Genomic DNA, 24,660 nt, shown 5'->3' on the forward strand with positions numbered 1-24,660 from the left:
TGGCGCGATCTCGGCTCACCGCAACCTCCGTCTCCTGGGTTCAAGCAATTCTCCTGCCTCAGCCTCCTGAGTAGCTGGGACTACAGGCACGCGCCACCATACCCAGCTAATTTTTTGTATTTTTAGTAGAGATGGGGTTTCACCATGTTGACCGGGATGGTCTCGATCTCTTGACCTTGTGATCCACCCGCCTCGGCCTCCCAAAGTGCTGGGATTACAGGCTTGAGCCACCGCGCCCGGCCTCTTCTGTAATCTTTACACAAAACGAGGTAGCCTGAAGAATCCTGATGTTAACTAATCAGTTATTTTTCTATTGTTCTGTCTCTCTGTACCCTCTTGTAGGAAAAGTAACTTGGTTTTTTGAGGCAGGGGCTTGCTCTTCCACCCAGGTTGGAGTACAGTAGCGCAATCAGGCTCACTGCAGCCTCGACCTCCCAGGCTCAAGCCATCCTCCTTCTGGCCTCAGGCTCCCAAGTAGGTGGGGCTGCAGGCACATAGCACCATGCCCAGCTTTTTTTTTTTTTTTAAATAGAGACGAGATCTTGCTATGTTGCCCAGGCTGGTCTCAAACTCCTGGGCTCAAGAGATCCTCCCTCCTCGGCCTCCCAAAGTGCTGGGATTACAGGAGTGAGCCAGTGCGCCCAGCCAAGGAAAGCAACTTTGAAAAGTGACTAACCAGCTTCCTTCAGCCCTTCCCCGTCTGTAAAGCCAACCTCTTCTGCTCAGCTCTTTGGAACATGGATTCTATTTCATAGAAGGAAGTGTTGCCTGATTCCAGAATTACAGCAAACAACTGAGATCTGTAAATCCGTTGTCTTTTGACGTTGTTTTTGGTTTAGAATGTGAGTCCCTAGGATAGCTAGAAGCTATGGAGAGCTTTTAGGACTATCATTCTGGAAGGAAACTGGCAAGATCTCCTAAGAGGAAATGCCTGGTGACTCTGTCTCAAAAGGCCACTTAATCATCACCACCACCAACTTCGTTTCCATTTTAAATTTTAATTACATCAAAAGAAAAAAAAAGTTCTCCACAAAACAAATCTCTAAAACCTACACCAAGCGAAAGAAATTATCATCAAGGTTCTAACTCCACCCCCTAAAAACCACCTTACATTAAAAAATCCAAAAGAAATAGAAATACCAGCTTCAAAAATATTTATCCAAAAAGTAAGGCATCAACTTTACAAAAAAATAATAATTGAAGGAGGGGAGGAAGTTGGAGGAATGAGAAGAGAGGGAACAAGAAGATGGTCCCCTGACCCTCCAGGGCCAGCCCCAGCCTGCCGGGCACGTACTCTGAAGGGGTCACAACTCAGACCAAACTCGGCATCTTACCAACTATGGGGTGGGCAAGCTGGGCGGGGAAGCTGGGAGACACCACCCGGGCCAGGAAGGGCGCCTGTGTATTCCAGTTTAAGCAGACAGCATTGGGGGTCGGGGAAGAGAATCGAGTATTGTGATAAAAGGATCCTAAGTCCTTAGTGCAGCAGGAGTGGCTGGGGAGGCTGCAGGCCCCACAGCAAACTCCATGGCCTTCCCTGGGAGCTCAGGGAAAGGTCAGAAGCTGCCTGCCACAGAGGAGGGCCTTTTCTGAGGACCTCCAGAGTGGACTCCCTGCTGTCACTGTCCTGTCATCCTGCCCCTGAGACCTGCAAAGAGGGAGGAGCTATTGGAGTTGGGGACTGATGGGAGAGGATCTGGCCTTTAGCCAACGCTCTCCCCAGGGTATGGAATGGGTACCTCTGGGGAGGGGCAAGTGCCCTTCCTCCCAAGGAAGGCATTTAATATCAGATCCATCTTGAGGGTTAGAAATAGGGGAGTATTTTTAGGCCCAGTTCTTGGATGGGAGGTGACTTAAGGCTGATTTGGCTCCGATCTCAGGCCTGAAGGGCTTGGGGATCCTTCACACCCAGTCCTGAGCCAAGACCCAGAGAGAAGGGCATGGTGGGGATGGTGGTGCTGGCTGTGCGGGGCATGGCCGCAGAGATAGCAGGGGACTGCTCCTTCCCCGGTGGGCGGGGATCTGGAGTTGCTGAGCGGCTTCATCATGAGAGAGATGACCACTACACTAAAAATCAGAAGACTTTCTGGCCTCCTGAAGCTTTGGCATCATGTTGGGGGCAGTATGCAGGAGGCAGGGGCAGGGGCAGGGCTGGGTTTCTGCAATCTGAGCCTTTCTCAATATGTTCCTCAACCGGCAGGGCCGTTCTTCTCCTTGGTCCTTAGCTCTGGGAGGTGGCATCCCGAGGGGAAGCGAACTCTGGATAGGGAGCCCAGGCTAGGGTGGGAGCAGGTATGATGGGCAGGGGCCGGAAAGAGGGCAGAGTGAAACATCCCCTTAGATTTTGGGTCCCTGGTGAACAGATAGGGTCTTGGGTCTCTCCAGCAGACTCCTTGATGGGGACAGAATTGCTTGAGCCTGTCCCTCCCCAAAGCAGCCCCTGTGGCTGCCTCTCCTTTCTGAAGGGGGCCTCCCTGGGAGGTCAGGCAGTAATGAGCTCCAGTTCCTGACGAGGCAGCTGAGGGCGCGGCCCGGAGGGAGGTCCTGCAGGCCATCCTTGGCATCTCCCCTCTCCTCCTGCAGCTGGGATCGTGGGCAGCACTGGGTGGGGCCTGGGACATGGGCCTTGGGGTGAGAGCTGGTTCTTTGGGTATGAATGTCAGTTTTTGTTTACAGATTCTCACCACTCACACCCAGGTCCTACCACTGCCTGATGAAAGTAGAGAGAGGGAGGTGTGTGTACTCGTGTGTGTTGGGGGGACCCAGGCAGGGAGGTAGGATGGAAGCGGGAGGAAGGAGGGAGTAGCCAGCTGAGGGATGGTGGTCCTCAGGGCTGGGACTGCCCCCCCACGTCCTTGTCCCTGGGGGGAGTGGGTTGGTATATGGGCTGCTGCTGCTCCTCCATGTCCTCATGAGTCTCCTCTGTCTCTGAGCCCCTCTCCGCCTCGGGGTACACGACCACACACATCTTCTGGCTCACCAGGGTTAGCAGCTCTGTGGGAGGAGATCACACAGAAACCAGGCCAATGCTGAGCATCACACCAACCCGGCCAAGTGGCCCCGGCCCTTCCCAGCTCTCCCGCCCCAGATTCTGCCTCCTCAGAGCAGTCAGTGACTTGAGGGGAATCCTCGCCACCTGGTCTGCCTCTTGCATCTTCTATCAGCTGCTCTTTGCTCATGAAGGCCCCAGTCTTCCACCTTCCCTGTGCCTATTGACCCCCAAGTCCAGGGTCTCCGCTGTTCTCCACCCAGCCTGGAGCAGCTCTCACAGGATGGCTGACAGGTTGCCTATTTTATTTAAAAATTTGTAATAATAAGGCCGGGCGCGGTGGCTCAAGCCTGTAATCCCAGCACTTTGAGAGGCCAAGGCGGGTGGATCACGAGGTCGAGAAATCGAGACCAACCTGGTCAACATGGTGAAACCCCGTCTCTACTAAAAATACAAAAATTAGCTGGGCATGGTGGTGCGTGCCTATAATCCCAGCTACTCAGGAGGCTGAGGCAGGAGAATTGCCTGAACCCAGGAGGCGGAGGTTGCGGTGAGCCGAGATCGCGCCATTGCACTCCAGCCTGGGTAACAAGAGCGAAACTCCGTCTCAAAAAAAAAAAAAAAAAAAAAAAAAAAATTTGTAATAATAGAGATGGGGTCTTGTGATGTTGACCAGGCTGGTCTCAAGTGATCCTCTGTCTCAGCCTCTCAGAGTGTCGGGATTACAGGCGTGAGCCACTGTGCCCAGCCCAGGTTGCCAATTCTTGAAGGTCTAAGGTCTGTGTAGAAATGCCAGCTGTTCTCCTTAAGTGGTCTCTGGGAAAAGGTATCTGCTTCCCCTGCTCTGGACTTCTCCAGAGCTCTGTGGACTGAGGAGAAGGCGAGCCCAGGCCTCCTGACCTTGGAGGCTCCCCTGCCCCATCCCTGACCACTGTATTCCAGACCAGGAGGCCCTCAAGCCAGCCAGGGCCTCCAACAACTCACCAATGAAGTCACTGAAGCACTTGGGCTTGTGTTGCCAGTAAACACCGAGGAAATAGACAGGCACTCCTGTCAGCATGATGGCCAGGCCAATGCCACACACCACGGGCTCCGACCATAGGCTGAAGACCAGCAGGAAGGCCCAGAACAGCAGGTAGATGATGGGGAACAGCAGGTTGATCTGTGGAGCAGAGGCATGAGGCATGTGAATGGTGTAGGCCCTGTGGCCCCCAGGGCTAGGGACTGGGACATTGTCTCTCTTCTTCACCCACAGAGACACATCCTCAAGGGCAAAGGCTGGACTTCCTTCAGCTCTGTAGCTCCCACACCCATCCCTGATAGGGCAGGGGCTATATCAGCAAATGTTGATGAACATGGGTGGTCAGACAGGAAGAGGATGGGGAGGGGCCAACAAGGAAAGGATCCTCCTTGCCCATGTCCTCACTCCTGGGTGTGATTAGACAAGGTCTCATCATACATGTCATGTGCCTGGGGCAGCCAGAGAAGCCCATAGAGAGGGAGAAGCTTGCTGGTACAGGGTGCGTGTCTGCTGAGGTCCTAGTGTGGAGGGGAGGTGTAGCAATGCACAAGGTGCAGGGAGGAGGTGATCCAAGTCACTCAGGCTCCTTGCTCCTCACCCACTTCTATGCAGGGCCCTTATGTGGGCACAGCATGGCAAATGCCAGCCCCTTATGGGCCACATTTTGGGAGTTACTGAGAGTCTCCTCTTCATGGCTCCGAGGGCAGTCCTGATTTGGCTGCTTTCTCTTCCTTGTCTTCCTCACTGAGAAGGGATGTGTGTGATGGGGACATGGGGTTATTCTACCTCCTCTTCCCGCTAGCAGGTTTTCTAAGCGTGAGAGTAGAAAATGGTGGTGGAAATGCCAGTGAGGAACTGACAGATTTAGAGAGCCTTTGATTTTTCAGCTGGAAGAATCTAGAAGGATCTAGTCACTGTTTCTACAATAGAATTGTTCAAATAGCTCCAGAGTACACTCTATTCTTTTAATTTGTAGAACTCATAATGCTATAACATGTCTTGTTCCAAGCAATCCCATTAATTCCTATCATAGAGTTATATCCTGTAGCAATATTAGGTTCACTGAGCACCCTACTATGTGTAGGGTGAGACTGGCAGGCTGCCCTGAAGCTTGATGGGGAGAGTGGGTGCATGCAGGGACCAGCCCGGAGCAGAGGCCAGTGCCATACCCTGCAGTAATAGGTGTGAAGAGAGTCAAGGGAGACATATTTTTTCAAGGCTGTTGAATCCTGAGGTTCAGTGTGACCCAAAAGGAGTTTAAAAAGGGAAGATCATGCCGGGCGCGGTGGCTCACGCCTATAATCCCAGCACTTTGGGAGGCTGAGGTGGGCGGATCACCTGAGGTCAGGAGTTCGAGATCAGCCTGACCAATATGGTGAAACCCCATCTTTAAAAGTAAAATAAAATAAAATAAAAAAATAAAAAGAGAAGATCATGAAGGTTGCAGTGGATTGGAAAACTTCAAGAAAGAGGAAGTACTTGAGGCCCATTTGGAAAACAGTTAAAATTTAGATGGGCAGATGGGAAGAGGAAACTCATTCTGGGATGGAGACATAGCACAGAGTGAATCCAGCTATCTGGAGGGACAGGGAGGAAGTGCTGGGGAGATAAGAGAGCCTTGAAAAATCAGCTGGAGTTTAAGGCTTAGACTGATAGGAAACAAAGGAATGACATGATGAAAGTAACATTTGTTCTGACTTATTCCCCAGCTGCAGTCTACTCTGGTCTCGTCCCCAGTGGAGAATGGAAATTGTGGTCCCATTCACAGATGGCCCTTGCTTCCCAAAGGATCTGCTACCATCTGATATGATGGTGTGTGGCCAGCAGCTAAGAACAGAGGTGATTTAAAAATCTGAGCTGCAGCTAGAACCACAGAGGAAGGGGAGGGGACCCTAAAGGGAGGTTCTCTCACCTTGATGGGGCGAGGGATATCAGGCTTCTTCCAGCGAAGGACGATCTGTCCAGCAACTGTGACCCCATAGAAGAGGTAGTTGATGAAGCCCACGTAATTGATGAGTGTGTACATGTCACTGGTGACCAGCATCAGCAGGGTGGAGATGCACTGGGGAAGTGGGAGGAGCTCATCAGTGATCAGAAAGATATTCAGAGACTGGTATTATAGATTAGGGGCTGTCCCCCAGCCTCCAGTCAGACTATGCCATTGTATAATGGATGTTTCGAAATGGAGACTTTACAACCTCCCCTAGTAACTCAGGATGTTACAACATCTTTATTGCTAGGAAGTTCTTATTACAGGGGTGATAATCCAAATATTTAACCACTGGTATGGTACAGGCACTAACCAATCAGAATGGATACTGGCCATAAGCAGCCAGACTGGCCACATTGGTATCACCTGGCTCGGCGTCAGCCCCCGTCTCATTTTTATAGCTCAAGCAAACTTCATTTTTTTTTTTTTTTTTGAGACGGAGTTTCACTCTTGTTACCCAGGCTGGAGTGCAATAGTGCGATCTCGGCTCACCGCAACCTCCGCCTCCTGGGTTCAGGCAATTCTCCTGCCTCAGCCTCCTGAGTAGCTGGGATTACAGGCATGTGCCACCATGCCCAGCTAATTTTTTTGTATTTTTAGTAGAGACGGGGTTTCACCATGTTGACAAGGATGGTCTCGATCTCTTGACCTCTTGATCCACCCGCCTCGGCCTCCCAAAGTGCTGGGATTACAGGCTTGAGCCACCGAGCCCGGCTGCAAACTTCATTTTTTAAAATCCCTTAGGGAAGATTGTTAACAGCAGATTAAGGCTTTATTCTTGCCCTCATCCTTTCTCCTGGCTGAGTCATCTATTTTTCTTCCTTCCTTTTCTTTATTAATTTCAAAACTGGTTACGTAGAACTTACTGTGTGCCAGGTCCCTATTTTTAGCATTCTGCAAAGATTAACTCACTTAACCCTCCTAACATCCCTATGAGGTTTTCTTGACAGAGTCCATTTTCTAACTTCAAAATCATCCCTGTGGCTCTCCTGGAACCGCGCTTCTCCCTTCTGATAACTTGTGAAGGTCAACAACAGATTCTGTTCTCCTGTGAGAGCCGAGAGTTAAAATAATCGAGATGGTTCTTGTGGCCTGTGCCTTCTACTGCACCAATAGCTCTAACTGGAAAAAAAAAAGTGTGTGCCCCACTGGGAGTACTGTCTTCTCCAGCCACCTTCCACAACCAGCCAGGCAAGGTGACCTTCATCCTGCATCTGCACATTCTGCAATTCCCCCAGTGCTGCACAATGCTCTTGACTCCCAAGAGCTCTGTTATTTTCATTTCTAACTGCTTTGCCAGTGGACCAAAGTCATTTTTAGCGTTTTACTCAGGGTCCAGAAGGAAAATAAAAATAACTTAAAAGACTATGGGGACAAGTTTTTGTTCCTTTCTTTAGTCCTGTCTAAACGATTCTACTCTGGGGACATTTTACTCCCATCCCTTTCCTGTCCCAAGTTTCCTTTTCACAATTTTCAGTTTATCAGTCTTCCTCTATGGCTTTTCTTACTTGGTGTACCCTTAACACTAAGTTCATTTTGGTGATGCTTGCCAAGAGACTGGCAGGCTGCCCTGAAGCTTGATGGGGAGAGTGGGTGCATGCAGGGACCACCTGGGAGCAGAGGCCAGTGCCACAACCCTGCAGTAATAGGTGTGAGGAGAGTCAAGGGAGACATTTTTTCGAGGTTATTGAATCCTGAGGTAGTCAGTTCAGTCTGACCCAAAAGGATGGGAGAATGGAAATAAGTCAGCCCGAGAACCTTTGGTATTCCAGGACTCAAGATCTTCCCTTGCTATATCTCTTGATATTAACAAAGCTGATGAGTATCATTTGCCAGATCATCTAGATCCAGTGAGACCTAGCAGCAGACCGGAAGGGTAACAGGGGTGTGTGTGAAAAGCATGAACTCCCAGCTTAGACTAGGCACAAAGAGAGGGAGGTATGTGGACAGTTACAGCAGGAAGGGCCCTTACTGTGAAAAGCAGGGCTGGGATTGGAGTGCAGCGCTTCACGTGGATCATGGCCAACACACTGGGAAGGTGGCCCTCTCGGGCTCCAGCGAAGAACAGCCTGGAAGGGAGAAAAGCAGATCAGCCTGGGATAACCCATGGACCACCAAGCCCAAGCTCCTTCATCCATGCCTACCTTCTGCCCGCACAGGGCCATCCCCCCTCCAACCAGGCACCTGCCTTCACATGCATACTTTCCACCCCACCAGTCACAGAACCTGTGTGACAAATGCAGGTGCAGGCAAACCAGAGGCAGCCAGTGGAAAAGTGGATGAACCCCGGTTATGTGAGCCCCTGAAAGTGGTATGGGTGGCTCAGGGTTACTGATGATTGTACTGTCACTTAGTAGGGTGCTCCCAATGCCCAGAAGGCTGCAGAAACAGCCTCTATCTGTTGCCTAAAGTCTTCATCTCTTTAAAAGCACTCCTCACATCCTCAAAGGATGCAGATTCCCCAGTATACTTGGACTGAACTGCATGTGGAAAGCTTTAAAAACACTCTTAACCTGCTCAAAGAGTAGTTGTCTCTATGGGAGCAGGGAATTGGTGGTGGAAATGTTCTGTTATCTTGCTTTGGGTAGTGGTTACATGGCAGTCCAGAATTGTGAAAATTCATCAAACTGAAGTCACGTGCAGTGGCACACACTTATATTTCCACCTATTTGGGAGGCTGAAGTAGGAGGAGTGCTTGAGCCCAGGAATTCAAAGCCAGCCTGGGCATCATAGTGAGACTCTGGCTCTACAAAACAACAATAAAAAACAAAAATGAACAAACACAAATAAAAATATCCCTACAAAACTCATCAAAATGAACATTTATGATCTGCTTTTTTTTTTTTTTTTTTGAGACGGAGTTTCGCTCTTGTTACCCAGGCTGGAGTGCAATGGCGCGATCTCGGCTCACCGCAACCTCTGCCTCCTGGGCTCAGGCAATTCTCCTGTCTCAGCCTCCTGAGTAGCTGGGATTACAGGCATGCGCCACCACGCCCAGCTAGTGTTTTGTATTTTTAGTAGAGATGGGGTTTCACCGTGTTGACCAGGATGGTCTCGATCTCTCGACCTCGTGATCCACCCGCCTCGGCCTCCCAAAGTGCTGGGATTACAGGCTTGAACCACCGCGCCCGGCCTTTTTTTTTTTTTTTTTTTTTGAGATGGAGTTTTGCTCCTGTTGCCCAGGCTGGAGTGCAGTGGCACAATCTTGGCTCACCGCCACCTCCGCCTTCTGGGTTCAAGCGATTCTTCTGCCTCAGCCTCCCAAGTAGCTGGGATTACAGGCATGCGCCACAACACCCAGCTAATTTTGTATTTTTAGTAGAGACAGGGTTTCTCCATGTTGGTCATGCTGGTCTTGAACTCCCGACCTCCGGTAATCTGCCCACCTTGGCCTCCCAAAGTGTTGGGATTATAGGCGTGAGCCAGCGCATCCAGCCTATGATCTGCTTTTTTCAAAAAATAGAGGCAGGGTCTTGTCACATTGTCCGGGCTGGTCTCAAACTTCTGGGCTCTAATGATCCTCCCACCTTGGGTTCCCAAACTGTTGGGATGACAGGCATAAGCTACCATACTCTAGCCGGGCACGGTGGCTCAAGCCTGTAATCCCAGCACTTTGGGAGGCCGAGGCGGGTGGATCACGAGGTCAAGAGATCGAGACCATCCTGGTCAACATGGTGAAACCCCGTCTCTACTAAAAATACAAAAAAAAAATTAGCTGGGCATGGTGGCGCATGCCTGTAATCCCAGCTGCTCAGGAGGCCGAGGCAGGAGAATTGCCTGACCCCAGGAGGCGGAGGTTGCGGTGAGCCGAGATCGCGCCATTGCACTCCAGCCTGGGTAACAAGAGTGAAACTCCGTCTCAAAAAAACAAAACAAAACAAAAAGCTACCATACTCAGTCTGTGTTTTTTTTTTTTTTTTTTTTTTTTTTGAGACGGAGTTTCGCCCTTGTTACCCAGGCTGGAGTGCAATGGCACGATCTTGGCTCACCACAACCTCTGCCTCCTGGGCTCAGGCAATTCTCCTGCCTCAGCCTCCTGAGTAGCTGGGATTACAGGCATGTGCCACCATGCCCAGCTAATTTTTTGCACTTTTTAGTAGAGACGGGGTTTCACCATGTTGACCAGGATGGTCTCGATCTCTCGACCTCGTGATCCACCCGCCTCGGCCTCCCAAAGTGCTGGGATTACAGGCTTGAGCCACCGCGCCCGGCTTGTGTGTTTTATGGTATATAAATTGTACTTAAAGTTTATATCCTGTCTTGTGGGATTGAGTTAAAAAAATTTATATCCTGGCTGGACATGGTATCTAACAGCTGTAATCCCAGCACTTTGGCAGGCTGAGGCGGGAGAATCATTTGAGCCCGGCAGTTTGAGCCTGGGCAAAATAGCAAGACCCTTGCCTCTACAAAAAATAAAATAAAAAAAAAGTTAGCCAAGCATGGTGGTGTGTGCCTGTTGTTCTAGCTACTCAGGAGGCTGAGGTGGCAGGATTATGTGAGCCTTGGATACTGAGGCGGCAGTGAGCTATGACTGTGCCACTGCACTCCACCCTGGGCAACAGGGTGAAAACCTGTGTCAAAAAAAAAAAAAAAAAAAAAAAGAAAGAAAGAAAAAGAAAAAGAAAAAACATGGAAATGTCCCAAGTGCCTAAATATAGGAGGTTGATTAAATAAATTTGGCATACAAGCTCACGCCTGTAATCCCAGCACTATGGGAGGCTGAAGTGGCCAGATCACCTGAGGTCAGGAGTTCGAGATCAGCCTGGCCAACATGGAGAAACCCTGTCTCTAATAAAAATACAAAAATCAGCCAGATGTGCTGGCAGATGCCTGTAATCCAGGTACTCGGGAGGCTGAGGCAGGAGAATCACCTGAACCTGGGAGGTGGTGGTTGCAGTGAGTTGAGATCATGCCACTGCACTCCAGCTTGGATGACAGAGTGAAACCCTGTCTCAAAAAAAGGGAACATTATGTAGTCACAATGTTTTTGAAAAAAACTGATTATATGAGAACATGCTTACAATATAGCATCAAATGAAAAAACAGGATAGAAAAATATAATGCAAATTAATTTTTTTTTTTTGAGACATGGTCTTGCTCTGTTGCTCAGGCTGGAGTGTAGTGGCACAATGATGGCTCACTGCAGCCTTGACCTCCCAAACTCAAGTGATCCTCCTGTCTCAGCCTCCCAAGTAGCTGAGACTCTGGGTGTGCACCACGACATCCAAATGCCAATTAATTTAAAGATTATTTATGGGCCTGTAAAAGACATTAAAATGCTAAATGATTATCTCTGGGTGGTGAAATTATGATTAACTTTAATTTTCTTCCTTATACATTACAGAAAAATTTGAAAGAATTCTAAAATGCAGCCTAGACAACATAGTGAAACCCCATCTCTACAAAAAAATACAAAAATTAGCCAGGTGTGGTACAGCATGCCTGTAGTTCCAGCTACTAGGGGGCTGAAGTGGGAGGATCACTTGAGCCTGGGAGGTTGGGGCTGCAGTAAACTGTATTTACACTACTGCACTCCTACCTGGGTGACAAAGTGAGACCCTGTCTCAAAAAAAAAAAAAAAAAAAAAAAAAAAAAAAAAAAAAAGGAAAGGAAAAAAAGGGTAAAATAGATGGAATATTTATACTCAGAATAAGGATTTTTTTAACTTTAAAAAATTAAACTTTTTATTTTTCCAATTTTTAGAGATGGGGTCTTGCTCTGTTACCCAGGTTGGAGTTCAATGTTGATTAAAGCTCACTGCAGCCTCCAATTCCTCTAGCCAAGTAATCCTCTAGCCTCAGCCTCCTGAGTAGCTGGCACTGTACATATCACCATGCTCAGTTAACTTAAAAAAAAAATGAAACTTTTCATTTTGAAATAATTATAGATTCACATTCAGTGAATCTTACAAAGTACAGTTGTAAGAAATAATAAAGAGAGATCCTATGGATCTTTTGCCCAGTTTCCTCCATTGGTAACATGCTGCAAAATTATATTATCACAACTAGGATATTGATGTTTAAATCAATTTTATTTTCTACTTAATTTTCTTTCTTAATTTTTTTTGTAGTGACAGGATCTTGCCTTGTTGCCCAGGCTGGTCTCAAACTACTGGGCTCAAGCAGTCCTCTCACCTTGGCCTCCCAAAGTGCTGGGATTACAGGCATGAACCACCATGCCCAGCCCCAAAAGTTATTTTTAAAAAGAAAAATTTTAAGAGAATAATTGGAATGTTCCAGCATAAAGAAAAAATATTAAAGGAGATGGGATATCTCAATTATTCGGATTTTATTTTTATGCATTATATCAATGTATTGAAACATCACAAGTACCTTGAAAATATATACATCTATTATATACATATGAATATGAAACTTGAACATAAAAATCAGCCCTTCTTCCCTTTTACTCTCCTCAGAGAAAAGGGAATATTAGAACCTGTTAACAGTCATTTACACATCAGTGCAAATTGGACCACTTTTTTCTTTTTCCTAGGGAAAGGCTCACCTAAGAGATGAGAGGAAGGGTATAGCTTATAAAAACAAAAAGGCACAGATTCAGCACACTGGGAGTTCAGAGGGGAATTGTTACTTACTTTGTAATTTGTGTATGCAGTAGATTGAAGCTAACAGCAGCAGCTCATCACAAGTGTGGAGTTGACTGTATCCCCAAGTACCCATAAGCAGTAACCCTCATGAACTCCCTAGGCCACTGTCACTAGTTTCATGCAGCCATAAGCATCCCCGTCCCCTCTCCCATGCTATCGCCCCTCTACACGACAGCTTCATGCTCTCTGGGGCTCATCGTGCACATAGCCAGGGTCCTGCATTCACATCCCTCCTCGACATGCAGACAGGACCAAGTGTAATCGTCCAGATCCAACAGCATTTGCAACTGTCAGGTTCACAAGAGACAGTCCTTGCCCAGCTAGACGACAACAGAGGAGACGATGACATTAAGCATAACACACATCCACACACTCTGACTCCTCAGGAAGGATCATCCTCTCCATACCCGAGAACACAAAGGAGTGACAGAGAGATGAAGAAGGGAAGGAGAAGGAAGGAAGAAGGAACTGGAAAGATGAGCAGAGGAGGTCGGGGTGGGTGAGGTCTCGCCTCTGAATCGGAGGTGGGGCACACCATGCGCCACCGTCTCCTGCATGCACACACATCTAGACCACATGCATGCAGACCACTGCTTGGCCTGCCTGAGGGACAAACCCCACTCTAAAGTGACTGTAGCCAGTCACTCTCCTCCAATAGATCTCAGGGAGCCTCATGGGTCACTGTTCTTCCACTGCTTGGCCTCGGCGGGGGCCTCCATGTTGCCAGTGCTCCTGTGTAACATGCACATGAGGTTGCTGTGGGTGAGTGTCACAGGGTCCCAGGATGCAGGGGACACCCATACCATCTCTTTCCAGCCCTCGCCCTAGAAACATCACACTCTTTTGTTATTTCACAGGAACTCCTCCCTGATGTGATGGCTTTGGAAGCAGCTGAACTTAGGGGTTCATCTTTGGAGCAGGACTGTGTCCTGAGGGCAGGGGGTGCTTTCTAAGAACCTGGGAGAACCCCTGGTACCACACAAATGGAAGTCATTCAACATCTGTTAGTCTCTACAGCCCATTCTGAAGACAGCAAAAGAAAGGGCCAGGTCCTTGGATGTGAGGAGGCAGGAGCTGGGACTCGTGGACCGGCTCGTACTTCTGGCTTCTGAGAAAGTTCCAAAGTGGTGATCAAGGCTAAAAGGCTCTTTCATTGGACAAATGTTTTCTTTCCACTTTTCCCCACCCTCTCACTTCACGTTCTCCACCCGAGTCTCATGGGTGGCCTCGAAAAGGCCTCTATACCTGCCTCTCTGTTGAGCAGGAAGGAGCTCTGTATTCTCGGGGCAATCAGGGTGATCCCATCCCACCTGCAGCTAGTTCCAGAACATTCATGGGAGGCCAGACCCAGAGGCCCCAGGCACAAGTCTCCTTCTTGGTCCCTTTCCAAATGGGGTTCCTTGCCAGCCAGCAGCAGCCTGTTTCTGGGCAAGTAGAAATGGGGGCTCTAGGATTGCAGCCAAGATACTGTCTTGCTGCCAACCACAGCCCCTTACTGGGGGCTGCATCAGGCAGGCTGGCAGCCTCCTGTATCTTCTGCTCCTTTTGAAATGAGACAGGCCACTACATGTGAAGCACCTGGGACCCATATACCACACACGTCGTAGGTGACCACGTGAGCAGCACACACTCCTTAGCATCCACACTGACACACACACCCTCACATGAGCAATCAGCCCTCTGCAGGCCCACCATCCAGATGCCCACATAGACCCCTGCTGACAGAGACAAGCCCACCATACACAAATAGAGCAAAGTGCACAGCAGAGCGGCCCCTGGCTGGGGAAGGGCCCAGGCAGCACTCACCGAGAGGAGGTGAAGAGAGACCCATTAACTCCTCCAAATGTGGACAGGGCAACAGAAATGGGCATGATCCAGGCCATGACTCCTAGAAGCTTCTCTCCAAAAGTCTGGGAGAGAAAACCAGGAGATAAGCAAAGAAGGAGAAGTCACCACTCCCTGACCCCTTAGCTCTCACTTCATTCTGGGAAATCATTTTTTCCATCTCCACCCTTGCCAATTCTCTCTGGCCAATTTCCTTGAGAGCCCCCATCCTGTGACAGCTACATAGGAAGGGTTAATGCATGTTTTAGGCTAATTAACTGAAGGAGGTAGTATACAGTTGTAATAATAATAAACTAACACTTACTATTCTTGTTTTATGGATGAGGAACTGAGTCACATAGGGATTAAGTAGCTTGCCTAAGATCACCCAGCAAGTGGAGGGCCAGCACTGGAAGCCAGGTGGTATGATCCAGGCCTCACATATATTATTTGATTTCTCCAGCACAGGGAAGGGCACAGGCTTGTCAGGCAGATCTAGGCTCAAATCCTTGCTCTCCAGCTAGGAGTTGTGAGAACTTGAGCAAAGTTTATGATTTTTGAGCTTCCATTTCCTAACTGCAAAATAGGGATTAATCTAGAATCACAGGGTGAGAACTTCTCGATTCATCAAAACAGATGAGCTGGGCGTAAAACAGTAAGAATGAGCCCCTCCTTAGTCTGAGAAAGAAAAGGCTGTGAAGCTATAGACAAATCTTCATGGATTCAAGGACTATGCAGTGCAGAGGACCCGCCTTTTCTATATTCCCTGAGCCAGGTTTATAGCACATCACTGAGGAGGGATTGTTCAGAATAGAAGGCTGTTGGTCATAAGAACAGGCTGCCCCAGGAGATGGGAGAACCTCTTTCTTTATAGTCTTTTGAGATAAGGCCAGTGAAGAGACTGGCAGAGTGGGTGGTGGCCCAGCCTGATGCCCCAGGAGGGAGCAAGGTGTGTCCCAGGTGCTTCTCAGATGGCGAGGATCCCAGGCCCTTGAACCAGCACGGCCTCCTTCCCCAAAGAGCACACCCAACTTCTGCTTCTGGAGATGATGGCAGAAAGAAATGGCATGTCTTGTGCAAGATTATGTCTTTTGGAGGAGGGGCCTGTCTGCTTCATACCACCCTCACATTTAGAGCTTAAAGTACTCTAGATTAGGAGCTGGGAAACTTTTTCTGTAAAGGGCCAGAAGATGTCTTAGCTTCTCAGGCCATGTGGTCTCTGTGGCAATGACTTGGTTCCACCACTGTAGCTGTTCTAGGTACAACCCAGCCACCAGTTTGCTCCTGGGTACTTAAAGATACCCCAGTCAATGACATATGTGGTTTCTGCCCTGAGGACTTGGGGGTGATTTCTACTTCCACAGGGCCATGGATCAGGGACAAGTGAGTGGGGCTGCAGCAGGCAAGTCTATGTCCACATTGCTGGTATAAGAGACTGAGACTTCCATTTCTTACCACAGCGACGGCGTTGGATGCCAGCAGCTCCTGGGGGGACATTGCAGTGACATAAGCGACATTGGCAAAGACATACACAAATGTGACCAGTGGGATGGAGATGAAGATGGCTCTGGGAAGGTTCCTGTAGAAGGAGAGGAGGTGAGGGGAAGGGCTGGCACCCGGGATGCCCGCCTCGCCATAGAGTCTGGGGAGTGTCTTCTTTCTCCATGTGCTTAGCCTTGCAGCCTTCTGTGAGGCTTCCTTTCCCGGGAGGTGGGTTTTGTCTCACTATGGGCAGGATAATTTAAAGGAAATGAGGCTGAGCATGGTGGTTCACACCTGTTATCTCAGCTCTTTGTGAGGCTGAAGAGGGAGGATTGTTTGAGCACAGGAGTTCAAGGCCAGGCCTGGCAACATAGTGAGACCAAATCTTTACAAATTAAAAAATTAAGTGTGCACAGTGGCCTGTCCCTGTAGTCCCAGCTACTCAGAAGGCTGAGGTAGGAGGATTGCTTGAGCCCAGATTGAGGCTGCAGTTAGCTATGATTGCACCAGTAGACTCCAGCCTGGGTGACAGAGTGAGACCCTGTCTCTAAAAACAAAACAAAACAAGAAAAAATAAGTTAAAAAAGAATGAAGGCAATAAAACAACTCAGGCTGGAAGTAAGCTGCACACCTGTTGATTTTGACCTGAATCTCCACAATGCACCTTTCCCACCTGCCTCAAGACACCAAGACTAGCCTGTTCTGAAACAAGCAAGACTCCCAGAAGCCTCTCAGGGCTCTGTTCATTCTCTAAGGCAGTGGTGTTACTGCAGGACAGTTTTCAGCTTCTAATCTGCTTTGGGAAAGTCACTGGATCCTTTTATCCTCCTGGTGGGATGAACGGCATATGGTTTGCGTTCCTGGGAAATGAACTACGACTTCAGGATAGATCAGATCACAGGCGGAACTGGGGCTGAGGAAGGTGAGGTAGGCAGTGGACACCTGCTCCCTCTTTCCAACAGCAGGTGCTGTGGCCCTGCAAGGGAGAGGGAATAGCCAGGCTCTTTCAACTCACTTGTAGGGATCAACAAGTTCCTCAGTCACATAATTCAGAAAGTTCCAGCCTCCGTAGGCAAAGGAGCCCTGAAGGAAAGCCAGTGCGATGAGGCCGATGTCAGGTTCCTGGAAATTCTCAAATGCATTCTTTGGCTCTAGCCAGAAGTATTCTCCTGTGGACACAAGCAGCAGGAAGCTGGTTAGCGAGACGAGCTGTGGGCCCAGCAGCCCCTGGCCTGCACTGGACCATCTCTCACCACTCCCTGTGGCAATGATACCAACTCTGTCTTGTCTCTAGTGAACCCAACATATTGGAGAAATGGGGATAAAGGGAGAAGGGAAATTCAGGTCCAGGACTTCCGAGACCCTGGACACTGAGTTCAAATGAGGGTTTAGGATCAAAAGACAGTTCTCAATGTTCCTGTAAAAGGCAAAGTTATTTAAAAGGAACAGTTAAGGTAAAATGGGCTTTGGAAATATGGGATTGGAGTCATTGATAATCTCCTGACCACTGTCTCTGATATCTAAGTTTCCACATTTTAATGAAGAAAGCATCCAGCGCTGGGCACAGTGGCTCACGCCTATAATCCAAATAATCTGGGAAGCCAAGGCAGAAGGAATGCTTGAAGCCAGAAGTTTGATACCAGCCTGGGCAATATAGCAAGACCCCTATCTCCACCCAAAATTTAAAAAGTTAGCCAGTCATGGTGGTACATGCCTGTAGTCTCTCACCTATTTGAGTGGGAGGATCACTTGAGCCCAGCAGTTTGAGGCTGCAGTGAGCTATGATTGTGCCACTGCACTCCAGTGTAGATGACAGAGCAAGACCCTGTCTTCAGTGGCCTTCCTCCCCTTCTATGACTTCTTTACAAGGAATTGGAATGAGTAATAATCCTGAACAATCTACTGATTTATTAAAGTGGACTGATGCTGAGGGACATGAGGGATATTTTCATCCTTATATCCTTCCAGGACTCCTGTTTAATTTGTGGGGTTGCGATGTTTTAGAAGCGATGGAAGTAAAACTTACTACTGGAAATTTTGCTTGGCAGATTATGAAAAGACAAGATTACCAAGAAGGAAAAGGCTTAGGTAAAAATTTACAGGGAGTACCGGAGCCATTTCTCCTTCTCCAAAATATGACAAACGAGGTTTAGGGTATTTTTCCTAAGGGCCACTAATTCTCCTGATGCCCATGCTGATCCTATTTGCTGGAAATCTGATTCCCCAGTTTGGGTAGAGCAATGGTCCTTGTCTCAAAAAAAGATTTCTGCCACTCAAGAGTTGGTTCGGGAACAGCTCGATGTGGGTCATATTCAGCCTACCAACAGTCCCTGGAATTCTCCTATTTTTGTCATTAAAAAACGCTCCGGTAAATGGAGACTATTACAGGACGTAAGGAAAGTTAATAAAGACTGATAACGGCCCCGTCTATACCAGCAAAGGTTTTGCTAACTTTTGTTCTCAGTTTCAGATTTGTCATCGCACTGGCATTCCCTTTAATCCTCAGGGTCAGGGCATTGTGGAACGCTCCCACGCTGTCCTCAAAACTTTACTACACAAACTCAAACATGGTAGTACCCTTCACCTTATTCATAAGATGCCCCACAACTGGTTGTGTCATGCCTTATATGTCCTAAATTTCTTAACTTTGGATGCTAATGGCTTCTCTGCCGCTGACCATTTCTGGCACCCTCAGGATAAGGCTACGGCTGAGGTCTCGTGGAAAGATCCTTTAGCTAACCAATGGCATGGACCAGATCAGTCCTCATCTGCGGACGAGGACATGTTTGTGTTTTTCCCAGGTCTGCTGCCTCGCCAATTTGGGTGCCTGAACGTCTCGTCAAGCATGGACCAGTTCGACGGCAGAGCAAACGCCCTAATTCCTCGATTTCATTGCCTGACACTGACACCCCCCCCCCACTGGAGACGCCGCCGCCTGCGACGGACACAACGAGTCTGCACACCGTTCCACGGCAATGCCCTGCCGACCTGGTCTCAACTTCGCCGTCTGACGGCCGAAGCGACCCAGCTTGTTCTTGAACAAGGACACTCCCGTTCCCCTGCAGTCATGTTTATTGCCATGATGGCCATATTGTCCTGCCAGGTTTCCCCCTCCCATGCTCACTCTGCTGATACTTCTCAAATCCTTTGGGCTTATATCCCTGACCCTCCTATCCTCCGTCCTGTTACCTGGACTGACCCTGCTTTTCCTGTTTATTTGAATGATACTTCTCTTTTTGGCTTCCTCTCCTCCACTCATATTACCCCTCAAACTGCCAATTACTCTTATTTTGCCCAAGCTGCTTCTCCCCCTATGTGTTTTTATGCGTCGAAAATATGGGACCAACTCGCTCTCAATAATCGCATTCCCTTCTTACCTATTCTCCCCTCTACCAATGGTCCCTTTTGCTTTGAATTAGGAATGAAGCATCTCACCACATTTGAAGGCCCTTCTGCCCTCCTTAAGGGTGAAACCTCTTTCTATACTAGGGACTGGCTTCTTACCTATCTTGGTATCAAAGAGTCATGGAATTCTTCCTCTCCTGATTTCCCGTCTGTTCCCCGCTCTCGCTGCTATGTTAACTCCTCTCTTGACCCCTCTCCCCCCTGGAAACTCTGCTACCCTAAACAACGCACTGCCCTTACCTATACCCTTTCTACTGGTTTCACTCTTTATGATTGGTCTCTCCCCGCGCCGCTCTCCACCTCCTTTGATCAGTACCAGTCCCCTGGCGGCTGGGCCACTCCTATTTTTTCTACTTCCTCTGACCGCACCTATACGTCTCTCTGGCGTCTTTTCACTGCTCTTACCCCTAGTTATTGGCAGGCCGGTACCCGCAGTGTTTCTTAGCCCTCTCGCTCCCAACATTATGTCCAAGCCTGTGTTGCTTCTCCTTACGCCTTACTTTATGGTCATGTTAACATTTCCGTCTCTTCTGGTCACTACCATATTTCTTGCCCTTCTTGCACTCTTACCAACTGCATTGATTCCTCTATTTTTCCTACCCATACTATTCTCGTCGTTCATCAACCCCCTTATGTTATGCTTCCTGTTAATGTTTCTGGCCCCTGGTATGATGAATATAGCCTGCAAATTTTACATGACATCCACGATTTAATTGTCCGCCCCAAACGTTTTCTGGGTATTCTTATTGCTAGCATTTTGACTATTGTTAGTATTGTGGCCACGGCTGCCACAGCAGCTGTAAGTTTAGCTCACAGTATTCAAGCTGCCACATATGTTAACCATCTAACCCACAATGTTTCTGTTTCTTTGGGTACTCAAATTGATATTGATTCTAAATTGGAGGCTAAGCTTAATGCTTTAGAACAAACTGTTACTGTTTTGGGTGACAAGGTTCATAATCTTCAGTCTCGTCTCCGTTTCCGTTGTCATGCTGATTATAATTCCATTTGTGTTACTAGTGCCCCTTATAATGACTCAGAATGGGACTGGCCTCTGGTCCGTGCCCAGCTACAAGGCATTTGGAGTCACAACAATCTGTCTTTGGACATTTTTCGCTTACAGCGTCAAATCCATGCTATTGACTTTTCTCGCAGACAGCTGCCGCAGGATGCCACTACTGCCCGCGACATTGTGGACACGTTGTCCTCTTGGACTCATGGTTTTCATTTACCTTCCCTTTCTACCTTAATTGGCATTGGAGGTTTTCTCCTTGTACTCATCATTCTCTTGCCGTTCCTCTTCTGCCTTGTGTTCTCCTCCCTCCAGCGCCTTCAGCTCAAACTTTTTGAGCTGCATTTAAAAACAAAAGAGGGAATTGTGGGGAACATTCCCATGTGAGACCCCCAAAAGGCATGAGTCTCACTATACGGTGAGTTTGATCCCAAACACAGTTTCCTACTGGAGGCAGTCGAGCTATCCGGAAAGAGGATCTGAAAGATGAATGATCAGTTTCTAATATCAACCACAATATCGTTTGGGCCTAAAACTATGTGGTGCTGCTAGACCGAGTGACCCCCTGCTGGCAACCAGTTCCTGCTTTTAACCTTTTTATGACTCTTTAAGAATAAGTTTTAACCTTTACTTACCCGACTGCCTTGTACCCTAGATAATGGCTTAACTGTTATTTGCAAAGCAAATGCCACCATAAGGGATGGCTTTGATTTCTGACTCAGAGACTCCTGAATGGGGAAGTTGAGTTAAGTTGAGTCAGGAGTAGATAAAGGAGAATCTGATGAGCAAAATCAGAAAACCTTTTCACATCTCAGTTCTAAAACAAGGTCAAACCAGAGATACCTGCAGCCAGGAGGAATAATGTTTGGATGTAAACAAGCTTTGTGAATAATGTTTGGATGCAAACAAGTTTTGTGAATAATGTTTGGATGTAAACAAGCTTTGTGAATAATGTTTGGATGTAAACAAGCTTTGTGATTACAGGAAATTCTGTTACTTTTTACAACCACTGATTGCATATCTGACTTCTCTATTGTATAGGCCATGTGAGGCATACATTTGCATTTCCTCTTGCTATGATGTAAACCAGAGCCAAGAAAGTTAGAGCCAAGAAAGTGTATCTAATCCTGGCCTTTGAAAAATAAAATTTGCTGTTTAGGCACAGCCTATCAGCCCTCCAGACGCCTCGCTTTCTCTGTCTTTATTAATTTTCCAGGCACACTCCCTCTTCCAGGTATTGGGACCCTCTTGCAGGTCGAGAGACCCCCGGCAGACGTGCCTACCCATCCCGGATGGTCCATGACACCTGACCTCAAGTGATCCGCCTGCCTCGGCCTCCCAAAGTGCTAGGATGACAGGCGTGAGCCACCACACCCAGCCTCTCTTTTCAAGATTCCCCAAGGATGGGAATTCTTTAGCAAAGGGCTGTTTAAACTTCCTTCCCAGCTCCTAGCACAGTGTGCTATAGACTGTGGGCCCTCATAATCATCTGCTGACTGGCTAAAGTTTCAATGAGATATAGAGTAACTGATCATATATTACTTATTCATCTGCAGTTTAGCACTGGGACAGGAAATAGATTAGGGTGACCAGGAAAAAGAATTGAGGCCATCTTAGGAGGGACTCACTATTTTTGACAAGATAGCACAGTGATTTCCTTAAGTCTAAATGCCTGAAAGTAATATATAACCCATTAAAGAACTTAATTTAACTGTTTAAAATAATCAAGCACATTATATAGCAGAAACTTAATTATGTTTGTTGAAGTAGAAGTCTGGGCTGCTCACACTGCCTTCAGGGCTTGTAGGAAGTTTCCCTGTTTGTCACCTGACTTTCTCCATGAGGCAGTGACACTGGGCAGAGCCCCATGGTGCTATGGGTCCCATGGAAACCAAATACAGCCTCGGTCTTGGAAAGAGCCAAATCCAGTGGGGAATGTTGGCAGGGGTGCCAGGAATGCAGAGCTCTCTCTCACAGAGATTATAAGCAATTTTGAAACATAAAATTACCTTCCTCTGTCTTCCACTTTAAGATATGAACAAGATTCAATAGAAGATGCAGGGAGCTTCTCTGGAGTTGGGGCAAAAGGGCAGTAGGAATATAGAAATCTGGGGTCTTTTTTTTTTGTTTTTGTTTTTGAGACAAGCTCTTGCTCGGTGGCCCAGGCTAGAGTGCAATGGCACAATCATAGCTCACTACAGCCTCAAACTCCTGGGCTCAAGTGATCCTCCCATCTTAGCCTCCAGGGTAAGTGGGAAAACAGGCATGCACCACTATGCCCGGCTAATTTTAAAAACTTTTTGTAGAGATGGGATCTCACTATGCTGCTTAGGATAGTCTTGAACTCCTTGGCTCAAGTGATTCTCCTGCCTCATCCTTCCTAAGTGCTGGGATTACAGGCGGGAGCCACTGCACGCCTGAGATGTGGGGTCTTTACCTAGCTGTGTTAGAGTCATGAGGTGAGCGTGGGAGAGTTGACTTTTGCTGTCTAGGGAGAACATTCCCTACTCCCAACCACCTTGGGGAAAATGATTTCTCCTTCCCTTTTGTCAAGCAAGGCAAGAAGAGAAGTCACTCAAGGCTAGAATTGGGGAAATCTCAGGGTGTGCACACTTCTAAAGCTGGACTGAGAGGATGTGTACATGCAAGGGGAGGAAAGCTGGGCAGCACCTGTTGTTCCTGTGATACTCACCTTTGCATATCTGTACAATCCCCATGATGATTATCAGGGCCAAGGCCAGGAGCTTCCCAGCTGTGAAGATGTCTTGAACCCGGGTGGCCCACCGCACACTGGAACAGTTGACCCATGTGAGGAGCACTGAAATGAAAGACCCCCAAACAGACCTTCAGGGGCCATATCAGGCTACGTGATGTCCACTGCACACAAGCAGAAGTGCTCCCTTGTCCTGATGATAAGATTGTAGTAGGTGAGCCAGATATCCTGAAAGTTCAGCCCTAGGGACCAGAGACTTTGGCAAGGTTAATGGGCTACAAATGGGGATTATGTGTCCCAATTAGAGCTTGGGCAGAGCCTGCCCTGCTAAGGGCTGGAAGCCAGAAGTAGGCATGGAAGTGTAGGCACTGGCTTTGTGGGGAAAATCACATCTGATCAGGGCACGAGTATGGGCTTTGTCTTCAAGTTATTATTTGTGCAAGGGAGGCTGTGAACAGCTGGTGGGATTCAGGACACACCTTCTTGAGCCTGATTTTGGGGTAATAGAGGCTTAGGGGATCTTTTGTTACTTAGGTTTATTGAGATATAATCTGCATCTTGCTAAAACTCACCTTTTTAAGTGTACAGTTTAATGAGATTTGACAAATGCATTTAATGGCTTAATCACTACCACACACTTAATATGTAGAACATTCCCAACACTCTGAAAAGTCTCCTTATGCATCATTCTCCTTTGTAGTCAGTTAGCCAAATCTTCTCCAATCTACAACCATTACTTCGACTTCTGTTCTTATAGCTTTGCCTTTTTCAAAATGTCACATAAATGGAATCATATAGTACGTGGTCTTCTGTGGTTTGGCTTCTTTCACTTAACATAATGCTTTTGAAGTCTATGCACGTTGTTGCCTATATTACAATTTGTTCCTTTGTTATAGCCATATAGTATTCTATGATATAAAAGCATCTGTTTGTTTTTCCATAGACATTTGGGTTGCTCAGTGTGGGACCATTATGAATAAAGCTGCGATAAATACTTGCGTAGAAGTCTTTTTTCTTTTTGTGGATTGTAGAGGTAGAGATCTTTGAGTGGAGCTTTCACTGGTCTTGAGTAAAACCCCAGGAATGTGATTGTGGGACATACAGTGAACATGTTTAACTTTATAAGAGACTGCCGAACTTTCTTCCACAGTGGCTGTCTCATTTTGCACTCCCACTCTTGTGCCAGAGTTCCTGTTGCTCTGCATCTTTCCCAGAATTTGGTATTGTCAGTTTTAAAAAAAACATTTTTAAAAATTTTGCTATTCTAATAGGCATGCAGTTGTACTTCATTATGGTTTTGATTTGCATTTCCCTAATGGCTAAGGATGTTGAGCAACTTTTCATGGTTTATTTACCATCCATTTACAAATCTTCTTTGGTGGCATAGGGAGCTGTAATTCTCTACAAAAAATTTTTAAAATTAGCTGGGTGTGGTGGCTCTGGCTTCACTTGAATGGCTGATCAAGATTTATCAATACCTTATTCTTTTTTTTTTTGTGACGTAGTCTCACCCTGTCACCCAGGCTGGAGTGCAGTGGAGCGATCTTAGCTCATTGTAACTTCCACCTCCCCGGTTCAAGCGATTCTCCTGCCTCAACCTCCCAAGTAGCTGGGACT

General features: G+C 47.6%; 2 protein-coding genes across 4 annotated transcripts in view; both read right to left on the reverse strand.

Moving 5' to 3' along the window:
* Window positions 1-978: 978 nt before the first annotated feature.
* SLC7A8 (solute carrier family 7 member 8) overlaps window positions 979-24,660 on the reverse strand; it is a 65,496-nt gene continuing 41,814 nt past the window's right edge. For all 3 annotated transcript variants that reach the window (XM_010335045.2, XM_003924314.4, XM_010335046.3), the window contains 8 exons: window positions 23,023-23,148; window positions 16,929-17,082; window positions 15,887-16,010; window positions 14,414-14,517; window positions 7,973-8,069; window positions 5,923-6,072; window positions 3,974-4,151; window positions 979-2,994 (listed from right to left, as the gene is read on the reverse strand). In XM_010335045.2, the coding sequence (XP_010333347.1) occupies window positions 2,828-2,994; window positions 3,974-4,151; window positions 5,923-6,072; window positions 7,973-8,069; window positions 14,414-14,517; window positions 15,887-16,010; window positions 16,929-17,082; window positions 23,023-23,148 (1,100 nt within the window). In that variant the 3' untranslated portion in view covers window positions 979-2,827. The remainder of the gene's footprint in view (window positions 2,995-3,973; window positions 4,152-5,922; window positions 6,073-7,972; window positions 8,070-14,413; window positions 14,518-15,886; window positions 16,011-16,928; window positions 17,083-23,022; window positions 23,149-24,660) is intronic.
* LOC101027939 (myosin-6) overlaps window positions 22,296-24,660 on the reverse strand; it is a 251,421-nt gene continuing 249,056 nt past the window's right edge. Inside the window, exon 37 of the mRNA XM_074393232.1 lies at window positions 22,296-22,349. Coding sequence (XP_074249333.1) covers window positions 22,311-22,349 — 39 coding nt within the window. The 3' untranslated portion in view covers window positions 22,296-22,310. The remainder of the gene's footprint in view (window positions 22,350-24,660) is intronic.

Source organism: Saimiri boliviensis, chromosome 2 (genome assembly GCF_048565385.1).
Source record: "Saimiri boliviensis isolate mSaiBol1 chromosome 2, mSaiBol1.pri, whole genome shotgun sequence".
Lineage (NCBI taxonomy): Eukaryota > Metazoa > Chordata > Mammalia > Primates > Cebidae > Saimiri > Saimiri boliviensis.